At 52.0% G+C, this 11,280-nt stretch overlaps 2 protein-coding genes across 3 annotated transcripts in view; both read left to right on the top strand.

Annotated features, from left to right (window-relative positions):
* The first annotated feature begins 3,129 nt into the window (after positions 1 to 3,129).
* Positions 3,130 to 4,109, top strand: GPX1 (glutathione peroxidase 1). Its single transcript, XM_033071733.2, has 2 exons — positions 3,130 to 3,419; positions 3,518 to 4,109. Exons 1-2 carry the CDS (start codon positions 3,180 to 3,182, stop codon positions 3,866 to 3,868), a joined length of 591 nt encoding a protein of 196 aa, XP_032927624.1. The 5' UTR covers positions 3,130 to 3,179; the 3' UTR covers positions 3,869 to 4,109.
* A 4,316-nt stretch (positions 4,110 to 8,425) lies between these two features.
* USP4 (ubiquitin specific peptidase 4) overlaps positions 8,426 to 11,280 on the top strand; it is a 33,299-nt gene continuing 30,444 nt past the window's right edge. The window contains exons 1-3 of one of the 2 annotated variants that reach the window (XM_033071731.1): positions 8,426 to 8,541; positions 8,664 to 8,821; positions 9,065 to 9,195. In XM_033071731.1, the coding sequence (XP_032927622.1) occupies positions 8,426 to 8,541; positions 8,664 to 8,821; positions 9,065 to 9,195 (405 nt within the window). The remainder of the gene's footprint in view (positions 8,542 to 8,663; positions 8,822 to 9,064; positions 9,196 to 11,280) is intronic. The other variant, XM_033071732.1, reaches the window with a different exon arrangement.

Below are 11,280 nucleotides of genomic sequence, written 5' to 3'. Positions count from 1 at the left end.
GTGTGGGCCCTGTGCTGCACCCATGCTGGAGAGTGGATTGTGCTGCTCCTAGGGAGGAAAGGACAGGAAACAGCAGTGGGCAGCTCCATGCTCACACTGGTATTTACAGCTGCTGCTGCTGAGCTGAGAGCCTCCTTGCTGGGCCGGGTAGGAGGGAGTCCTGCTGCTGATGACAGTCCATGTCTGAGCACCCACATGTGGCATACAAAATACCTGTGTCACCTTTCTTTCTTTTATGGGACAATTCCTGATTGCTTTTTCTGCAGCAAAGGAGAAACAGACTCAGCCATAGGAGTGCTCTGTACCTCTCTGGTCCTGGTCCTTCCTCTTCAGCCACAGACATGCAGAGTGAATTATTTGCCAAGCCCAATGGTCTCACTCACCCCACCCTTCCCTCCTTCCTCTCCTGGGTGTTTGTCCTCCCCCTGCAAGGTGACTGAGTGGAACAGAGCAGGAAGTTCGCAACTGCAGCTGTGGGGCTACTGGGGAGGATTTAATTTGCTGGCATGTTGACAAATTTGGTTGCTCATTTGCAGTTCCCTTTTTTTTGGGGGGGTGTTGCAATTGAGCCAAATCTGGGGGTTTTCAGTCTTGCAGGGATGTGTGGGGTTGCAGTCTGGTGTGGCCAGTTACAGCACAGCTCTTACAGGGTTTGGAGTCAGGTTGCCCGTTCCTCAAAGCCTGTGGCTGTGTGCTGCTGCTCTTCAACCCAGCAGTGACTGTTAGCCCAGTGTGACACTAAGCTTTTGCTGACCTACACCATCTTCTCAGTTATCAGTCAGCTTTCCTGCCTTCAAGGGCTGGCAGCCTGGCTCCCTCTGGGTTCCTGCCACATCTCTCACCTCTGGAAGCCACATTTGCTCTGGATAAAACTGAGTTGAGGACACAGATGGCCAGACCTGGCCTGGGAAATTAAAGCTCAGCACTAATGGAGAGTGATCCAGGCAGGAGTGAAAGAGGCAGGAGAAAAGTGAGGAGGCAAGAGCCAGCCCCCTGGGCAGGAGAGGGAGTTCAGTACCAGGAAGGAGTGGGGACAGGATGTTAGCAGGAGGCCAGGTGTGGTTTTGTGGCCTTTGTGATAGCAATCACTGCTGTTGTGTTAGTAATCACCACTGTTGATTGGTGCAATTTTTTGACCTTGTAGGGCAATTGTCACTTGTCACACAGCCCAAAAGGGGGCTGTTCCCTTGAACCCATCTGGTCCCCCTGGAGTTTCTGGCACTCTTCTGGATCCCAGCTGAGTCGGCTGCACAGGATGTGCCCAGGCACAGGTCATAGCTCTGGGCCAACAAGGAAGTTCATTCTGTGCCCTTAAAACTCGTTCATCAAGGCAGGGAAAGCCCTAACTTGTGCTTCTCTGGAAAGGGCAGGGCCCCAGGAGTAAACTCCCCTACTTCAGAGTAATTCCCTGGGACCAGACAGAGGAGTGAAGGTGCCAGTCTGAGGTCAAAAGTGGCAGCAGAGAAGTGGCCCCGCCCTAAAGGTCACCCTTGAAGGGAAATTCCTCTTCTTCAGGAACTGTGGCTCACTGTGCCCAGGGGTGGGTGAGGAGGAGTCTGTGTCGACTGTAACCATCAACTTACGCAAGAGCAAACATGGATCGTGTTTCCTCTGCTCATCAGCCGTTTTCAAGCACCACTCTCTCAGCACACTTGACATGGCTCCTGCCATCACTGCTGCAACACACTGCAGGTCCCCAAAAATGCAAGATAATCAGGAAAGTCCCCAAAACTTGCAACAGCCAGGAACTGGAACTATTCCAGTTCCCAGTCATTGGGGCAGGTGCCAAGAGTGGCTCAAAGCAACCCCCCAGATCCTGCAGTCACCTGGGCACCCAGAGCAGAGAGGCAGCATTATGTGGTGCCTGTTAGTGACAGCTGGCATTTCGTGACAAGTGCCTGCTCCCAAGCATGAAAGAGAGCAGACAGCAAGGGGGGGCAGAGCGCATCCCCCCGCTCTGGCGGGGGCCCAGGCTGCCTTGGCTGCGGGCCAGGGCTGATAAGCAGCTGTCTGACCTTGGGCTGTTGTGAACCAAGCTCACTTGGCGCAGATGCTGGCAGGAGCCTCAGCAGGGGCTCCTTACTTCCCCCTGGGAGCTGCACTGGAGCTGAAGCCCTGCCTCTTTGTTCTTGCTGGGCTGTGCTGCTCCACAGTCACGTTGGTGCAACCCATGGACATGGACACAAGGCTGACCCCGACCTGCCTCCTCACAGGGTGCTCTGCGGGAGGGCAGTGGTTCACAAAGACCTGTGGAGGGACAGCGGGGCCACTTGCTTGGTGTGAGCACCAGAAACAGCCCAGTTCACTGAGGGCTGCCTTGAAGCTGTGAGGAACAGAGCAGTCAATACTGTATGATGTAACACTCTTGCAAACAGACTGAAGCAGTTAGGCAAGAAATGGAAAAGTCAAGGATGGGGAAAAGCAACCCCTGAAGTTGAAGAAGGAGCCTACTTCTCTTTATCTAGTAAGGATATACCAGGCTGTAACCCTATGTGTAGACTTCACCAGCCTCAAAGAGGTGGAAAGATTATAGGAGTCTGAAGAAGGGGGATTTGTTGCCCCTCTTTCTTATACCCCTCCCGTTCCTCTTCCTGATGCACAAACTGAAGGTGTTTCTCCCCCCAAAGCCATGGTATGCTCGGTGCCACGGTGTCCTCGGAGAATGCTGCAGCCCTGGTGCCACCCTGTGCCACCCCTGGACGCGAGTGACCGTGTCACTAGGAAGGCTGGGACCACTCTGTTTTACTGCTTTACCGCAGCGCTTCGAAGGCTCGGCGATACTTCCCTGCTAGCCGTGGGTTATAAAACCACCCCGCTCTGCGCATTTTACTGATCAAAGTCCCCCGAGCCCTTCAGAGCCAGGCCGACTCTCGGCGCCCCGCCAAGCCCGGGAGGTGCGGGCGGGCCGTTGGGAGGCGATGCCCGGGCAGATAGAGCTGGGGAGCGGCGGGCGGCGGCTCGGGGCGGGGCGGAGGCGGCTCGGGGCGGGGCGGAGGCGGCTCGGGGCGGGGCGGAGGCGGCTCGGGGCGGGGTGGAAGCGGCTCGGGGCGGGGCGGAGGCGGCTCGGGGCGGGGCGGAGGCGGCTCGGGGCGGGGCGGAACGGGGCGGGACGGGGGGGGACGGGGCGCGGCGGCGGGAACAGGAGCGGGAGCGAGGCCGCTCTGTGGGCAGTGCGCAGCATGGCGGCAGCGGGAGCTGGGCGTGTGGCGGGGCTGGTGGGGCTGTCGGCGCGGCCCCTGGGCGCGGCGGAGCCGCTGTCCCTGGGTTCGCTGAAGGGCAAGGTGCTGCTGGTGGCCAATGTGGCGTCGCTCTGAGGCACGACCACGCGCGATTTCCTGCAGCTCAATGAGCTGCAGCAGCGCTACGGCCCCCGCGGACTCCAGGTCCTCGGCTTCCCCTGCAACCAGTTCGGTCACCAGGTAGGGCGAGCGGCGGGCCCGGGGAGCGGGGAGGAGCCGCCGTCCCGGCCGGGCTCTCACGGGCCGTGCTCGGGGCGGGTTTACCTTTGTTTCTTTAGGAAAACTGCACCAATGAGGAGATCCTTCCCATGCTCGAGCACGTTCGTCCTGGCAACGGGTTCAAGCCCAATTTCCTCCTGTTCGAGAAGTGCGAGGTGAACGGGAAGAACGCTCACCCTCTGTTCACGTTCCTGAAAGAGGCGCTGCCCTTCCCGCACGACGACCCCTCCTCGCTGATGACCAACCCGCAGTACATCATCTGGTCTCCGGTCTGCCGCAACGACATCGCCTGGAACTTCGAGAAGTTTCTCATTGGTCCTGACGGCGTGCCCTTCAAACGCTACAGCCGGAGCTTCGAAACCATCAAGATCCAGGATGACATTGAGTTACTTCTGCAGAAGGTTGCCTAAAAAGTTCCCTGCCTTTTCCCCTTGCTGTGCACCTGCCTGTTTTTCTTGCAGGGAGTTGCTGCTTTGGTAGAAATCCCAATGTCTTGTGCAAATTTTGTTTATGATGGTGCATCTTCCAAATCCTCGAAGTGTGCCTGATGTTTTGAAAAGTTGCACGGGAATGTTTGGGAAGGTATGCCAGGGCAAGCAGCTGTGAGTCTCAGTTTACTTTAATTCTCTGAATAAAAAAATGTGTACTTCCTTTGAGGCTGTGGCTTGATAAATGTGGGTGAGTTGGGTAAAACATGGTGGGTCTGTTGCCTGTTTATCAGCCTGTGTGGGTGCTCACAGGGGCAGAGTTGGAGCACGGCCGTGCAGTCGGGCTGAGCTAAACCGAGGGCATGAGCTGTGAACCAGTACCGAGTCCTGCCCCACGTGTAACAAGCCTGGCAGAGCAGGAGGGTGGCAGGGAACAGACTTTGCCCTGCTGGTCACTGGACCTCGCTTAAGGCTTCCCTGCAGAGGGAGCACACTGGCACACGTGGCCAGGGGATGATTTTACACTGGCTGATGAATTCCCAGTGTGTTGTGGCCCATTGCTAGTAGCCGGGCTAATAACCTTTGGGGCAGGGAGATGAGTGATCCTGCAGCCTGGGGGGACCTAGACCAGGAGCAGCACCCACTGTCCCTCCCCTTGTCCCCGAGCCACTGCCCCTCCCTGGCTCTATCCCATTTTGCGTCAGTGGTGGCCCAACAGAGATCCTCACATGCTGGCCCAGTCCTCCATGAGACCCGAAGCACCTTTGTGCATTCCCAGCACCTCACGATGCAGGGAATCGTGTGACAAACCAGTTTGTTCACATTCCCAGTGAATACCACCCCATTCAACCACTTGGCCGTGGAAAGTGTGCCTTGCCTCAGAGTGTCCTTGATTCCCTTTGGGCATAAGAAGTGCAGATGTACCAGGAAACATTTCCTTTTTCTTTTCACTTCTTCCTAACAGTTTTTTGGCTCCTGCTAACCATGCTAACTTCGTGAGAGATTGCTACAATTGTACCAAATGATCTTAGAGGTCTTTCCCAACCTATTCTATGATTCAGTAATAATTCTGACATATGCCTGCTCAGTGATCCTGGTTTTACAGGCTGCTGCTCAATAGCTGGAATTATGATTGGTTTCCTGTGGAAAATCATGAGCCTGTGCCAAATTTCACCTGCCATCCTTCTGCCTCCTAGTTCAATTCCTACAGGAAAATTTTCACTCCTTAAATTGCTCTGTGAGCACATTTTCATGAAAAGCCACTCCTCACAAGGCCTTGTAGCACTGAGTATAAACTTGGTGTGGGACTGAGGAGTCCTAACCCAGACTAGAAACTTGGGCTCTCCAAGGGAAGGCGTAATGCTTTCAAGCATTAGTGCACTGTTTTCATGATAAAAACACCCAGGATTTGGTTTTTGTTTTTTTTTTTTTTTTCTTGTTTGTAGCTTTTCACTTCACAAATTTACAGTTGCTTTGTTACTGTGCCTATATCCAAGAATCACTCAAGGTTGAGGAGAGACTGGATAAATCCTCCAACCAGCACCACCCTGCTTGCTGCTACCCCTGAGTCATTGAGCTTTGAACTCAGATTGCACAATCCTCACCGGGCTATTTCTTAAATCCCAGAACAGCTTCATAGAAAAAAACAGGATGTTTTCAGCAGCTATGTAAGCTTTGCAGCAGATGATGCATGGTGTAGGGGATTACTTTTTCAGTTAGTTCTTCTTCCCTTGTTAGTGCAGGATTTTGAAATAGGTGAACAGTACAGGGGTCAGGAGCAGCAGAAACTCAAGGCACTAAAAATCTTTCTCAATGTGAGCTGTGGCACTTCCTCATTCCTGACTCACCAAACTCGAGCTGTTTTTGTGGGGCCTCCTCTGTTCCTAACCAGCCTCTGGCTCTGGTCAAGGCCCACAGCTACAGGGAACAGACCCCAACACCTGCTGCAACTCCATCCTGTCAAAAAGGGTCTCTCACTGAGCCTGCTGGTCAGAAAGGCACCTTGCACTGTGATAATTCTGTGCCTATCACCAAGGGATTAATTTACCTTCTGACCACTGGGGCTGTACTAGCAGAAAAACAAAGCAACAGCTCCAGAACAGCTCCAGCCGTGCCAGAAGCAGTACAGTGACGTGATTCCAGGACAAAAATGAACCATGCCAGCAGGAAAATGAACAATCCCAATGCAAGCACACAAGCAGGGACTCTGCAGCATGGCTGAAAGCTGCCCCAGCCTTGTTATTCCTGATCTTGTTTCAGCATTCCCTGGAGCAGCTGGCTCTGGGCTGCAGCACAGAGGGCACAGGCAGGAGCTCTGGCAGTGACAGGGGCAGTGGAGCATGGTACCCACACAGGATCTCACACCCAAGCCTTGGCTGGTGCTGAAAGGAGGTGAACATTTCACCACAGGCAGCAGCTCTGTGCTGAGGGGAGGCATGAAGAATCCCAGGCAATTCCTTAGGGATTATAAACCATCCCAGTTCTATTTCTGTAATTTCTGTAATCCAGAGAGAAACAGACTGACTCAGAGAGAAACCTTAAAATAAATACTACTTTAGCACAATTGGTTGCTTCTGTGGCTTGAGGATGTTGTCCTTTCAACATCTCCTGTCTGTCACATACACACTCCTACACTGCACTTTAATTGCAAACACTTAATGTTCCTGTTTTTCCATTCTTCTGCACATCAAAGTTTCATATATTCTTTCCTTCCTAGAAAGTGTTTGTCCCCTACTTATCGCCTCTCCCAGTGATTTATTTCTTCCCCCCCGATAGTTGCCACCAACTTCTTAAACCCTTAAAACAAGTTCAAATATTTGAAGCTGTCAGGAGTGTTAACTAGTTCCAAGAAAAATTATCCTTCCTGGCCCTTTCTCCCTCTCCCAGATTCCCTGATGTTCTGCCCACCAACCCCTGGGCCATCTGCTGAAATCCTGGCTGATGAGATGTGGTGTTCAGTAGTGTCTACTCAATGGAAGTGCCGTCGGCCTGAGTCTGAGACCTTTCTTACTCAGCCTGTAAAAGGTTATTTCCAGCTATTAAAATTCCCTTTCTCCTTGGCACCTTTCAGTCACTGTGCTTGATCATTGCCACCATAAGGCAGGCTGAACACCTGCCTCCAGTCCTGTGGTACTTGAGAGGGTTTTGCTGCTGTCAGTGACATTTTCACACCTATTGGGACGAGCTGGAGATCAGGGCTGAAGTCAGTGGCTGAAAGGGAAGTGCTTGAGGAGACAGGAGAACACAGACACCTCTGTCTACAGTGAAACTGGAACAATGTAATTTTCTTGCACTGAATCAGAAAGGCCTGAATTAAACCATTTAATTGTTTACCACACTTTCTATGAGGAGTCAGTAATTCATTAGCAGAGTGAGGTCAGCCACACAAGCACTATCTCAGAATAGCTGACTCATTTTAAAAACACACCCAGCCTTGCCATAATAGGGAGTGTTAGAGCCCGAGGGGGCCCTGCCCTCTGAGAAAAACTGAACAACACTCAGCTCTTATTGGAAGGAGAAAATGGTCCTTTCAGTGTAAACTGAATGGACTCGCCCTGCTGTCAGGAAGATAAAAGGCTTTTATCACGTTCCCCTGGTTGCTGTAGCAGTGCCAGGCTGGCAGAGCCCACCTGCCCATGGCGCTGCCAGCAGCACAGGCACTCACAGCACCCTCACATCGCCCTGCCTTTTTTACATAAGGTAAAGGGATTTCTTTGGTGTGTCCGTTTAAGGCAGATTTTTAAAATTCTTTCCAATAACTCCACTTCTGAAGGACAAGCTCCCTGAAAAGCCCAGGACATGCTACTCGAGGGATCAATGCCTAAATCTCCTCAGCAGTTCTCTCCTGAGACGATGCCCAAACTCCTGAGTGCCTCCCGTTCGGTCACACTCACCCCTTCTCCCGTTTATTCCCGAAACAATTTGGAGTCCACGCGAGAAAATGGAGCGTTTGAAACTGAAACCACAGTCCAACCAAATGGTTCTGCCACTTGTTTTGTCAGAGACTGCCCTGAGAAAAATAAAATCTTTATGTAGAACTAAAGGTTGCAACTTGGGTTCGATCTTCACTGAGCCATAAGTCAGGGAGGAGAATCTTGGTGAGAAAGTGAAGTACACGGTGTCTGGAGCCCGGAGCAGTGGGCTGGCAGCAGCCACCCTGAGCAGGTTTGGGGGAGGCTGGGCTGGTGCTGCTGCAGAGGCGGAAGGGAGCAGAATGTTCGCAGAAGTGCTTTTATCTGAGGACTTAAAGAGGCCGGCCCGGGAGCCCTCTCGCCCACGAAATCCCCTCGGGGACGAGGTCCATGCCCGCGGGGATGAGCGCTGCTGCTCCCCGTAAGGACGCTCAGCGCGGCACGAGCCCCACCCGAAGGAGCCCTCACGATCCCTTTGCAAAATGGCGGCCGCTGCCACGGCGCGCGGGGCCCCGCCCACCTCGTCACGGAGCGCGCGTGGGCGGGGCCGGCCCCTCCCACTCGCCCAGCGCGTGCCCGCCCGTGCTCTCGCGCGCGCAACGACCTCCGCCCGCGCCGGGTCTCGCGCATGGACATGGCGGCGGCCGCCGCGGCCGGTGGGGAACGGGCCCGGCCGGACCCGGCGGAGCAGCGGGCGGAGCTGGGGCCGCTCCTGGCCACGGCCCTCCGGCCCGGCGAGTCCTGGTGAGCACACCCGCGCCTCCCCTCCCTCCCCGTCCCCCTCCCCTGCGGGCGGCGGGGCCTGCGGGCCGGGCCGGGCCGCGCCGCCGCTGAGGGGCCGCGCCGGGCGGTGCCGTGTGTTGCAGGTACCTGGTGGAGAGTCGGTGGTTCAAACAGTGGAAGAAGTATGTGGGCTTTGACAGCTGGGACATGTTCGGCGCCGGCGATCCCAACCTGTTCCCGGGCCCCGTCGACAACGCGGGCCTGTTCCCCGGGCCCATCGACAACTCGGGCCTGTTCGGCGGTGAGTGCTGCGGGCAGCGGGGCCGCGCCTCGGGCTCGGCCCGGCCACTTCCCCGCGCCGCTTTCGCTTTCGAAGCGAGCGCTGGAGCGGGCGCGCGGCCGCACCTCCCTATGCGTGTGTGAGGGGACCGGCCGGGCTCTGCCTCCTCGGGAGCGCTCGTGGTTGTTGGTGTCCTGGCAGTACGTGTGGAGAAGAAAAGGTGCTGTTTGATGCTCTGCTCTCTGCCGTCTGTCTCCCTTTTAGATCCTGAAACTCAGAGTTTAAAGGAACACCTCATTGATGAGCTGGATTACGTGCTGGTGCCCACCGAAGCCTGGAACAAGCTGGTAGCGTGGTATGGCTGCATAGACGGGCAGCAGCCTATTGTGAGGAAAGTAAGTATGGCTGAGTCAACTTCTCCTCTTCCTGGTTTCGTCTTCTGATCTCCATCAAACTTAAGCGGTTTATTTTGCCAGATGTCAGCTAAGACATCAGCTCTTTGGAGATAGATGGGCATGATGTCTTTTTGCCTTGTCTGAAAGAACAATTTGCCTGTATTTCAGCCAAAAAACCTGAATGTTCCGGGGTTCTGAGTTGATGGTTTATTTCGGGCAAGAACCCTGAACCTTGTTCAGGTTATAATTCTTTAGACTGGTGCAGTGTTTTTATATTGTATGGAATAGTTTGGACTTTGTGGACAAGTGTAAGTTGTCAGTCAAACTTGTTTATCTTCCAGGACAGAATTGAGTGTTTTAGTACAGATGGATTAGGGACTTCCTCTGGAGTCTAAGGTGATTCTTGTTTTCTCTTCCAAAACTGGGTGATTCTAAAATCTTAATAAATATAGAGATGGATATATGATTTTGTCCTGTAAGTCATATTTTGGTTGACAAATGAAGTCATGTATGCATTCTGAGTATATAACCTTTTCTTGGCAGGTGTTGGGTTTTTTTGTTCTGCTTTTTGCTGGTTTTTTGTTTGCTTTTTTTGTTTGGGTTTTGTTTGTTAGTTTTAAAAATGTATATAGGTAAAAGGTTTTTCATTTTTATTTTAGTGTTTGGCTGTTGTACTGACTTAAATTGAATAATGCCAGTCTGTGGGGTTTATTAAAAGACTACACCAAGTGTTGATATAATGCACAGAATTAACATCACTTATCTGTAAGCAGCACTGTGTTGTAAGGGTTACTCCAAGGTGTGCAAGACCTCGGAAAGTGTGGCACCAGAACGGAATTAAGATCAGGAAGTGCTGATTAGTGGTACTGGAATGTTATCATTCAATGTGAGCTAGAAATTGCATGTAGGAAGAAATTCTGATGTCTTCAGGTGACCTCAGGTTCACTTAGTTGAATAATCAGGACTCCCATGGAAGCAAGAAATAGGAGGGGAGGAAATAATTACAGCGTGTAAAGGAGATGTGGTTTTAGGGAAACATGTAACATCTTGAGGAGTTGCAAGTCTGCACTGAGAGGGAGAACTGGTACTGATCAGTGCTCTCCAAGTGAGGGAGCTTTCCTTCCTGAGCTGGCTGATGACTCTCACAAATGCTGGCATGATATTGCACACTGCTGAAAAATTTGAAAGAGATTTGGGAGCTGTTGGGGAAGCACTTGGGCCTAACTGCATGAGCCTTTTTTTGTTGTGGTATCTGATGCTGCTTTCAGTGGTGTAATAACCAAAGGGATAGAGCTTGGAGCTTGTGCTGGTTTACAGACCTAACATGCCAGGTTATTCTGGGTCTAGTTAAGAGTAAATTTAAATTTTTTTTAAATTGCTATGAAACTGTCAGTGTCTGTTGTTAATCTGGTAACTGAAGGGGATTCTTATATTCAAGAAGATGCTAAAATATAGCAAAATAGTAGGTTTTTGTGGGATGTAACAGCCTCTTGCAAAAATCCAGTGGGTCAATGAGACACAGAAGCTGCACTGCTGCATCTGAGTAGAATGTGGGCAGGATCTGCTTACAGTATTCCCCAGACAGCATTAAAAGTCAAGCACTTAAACTTGTGGTGCTTGAATGCTTTAAGACTTTTCCTAAAGATGGATCAGCTGTAATTTATACATTAAAATATCCATAAAAGTAGGATCTGGGAAGCGATTTTGAGGCATCTTTATGGTTTTAAAAGATATTTTTTCCATCTCTGTTTGAAGATCAGAGTCAAGTACAGGAGGATTAGTCTAGATTTATTTGTGGTTCAGGTTTCTTTTGATAGTCTCAAGCCATATTTTTGGGCAGTCATCTGTAGAGTCCCACTGGAAGGTGTGTTAATGTGCTTACTCAGTGGCTGAGTTGTGCTGAGATTGCTGTCCAGTGCCATGACCTGAGCTGTGGTTTGGCAGAGAACAAGGAAGCTGCTCAGATGTAGTTTAAGAGACATGTGCAGGTGATTAGAGACTCTATTCCTCCATCCTAATAGACACAATGATCTGATCAGGAACTTCTTGGAAAGAGTTACTTTCATTTCTGCATATAGCTCTTAC

The sequence above is a fragment of the Catharus ustulatus genome, chromosome 13, assembly GCF_009819885.2.
Source record: "Catharus ustulatus isolate bCatUst1 chromosome 13, bCatUst1.pri.v2, whole genome shotgun sequence".
Classification (NCBI taxonomy): domain Eukaryota; kingdom Metazoa; phylum Chordata; class Aves; order Passeriformes; family Turdidae; genus Catharus; species Catharus ustulatus.
Note: the sequence above shows the minus strand (reverse complement) of the source record. Positions and strands in the feature narration are given on the sequence as shown.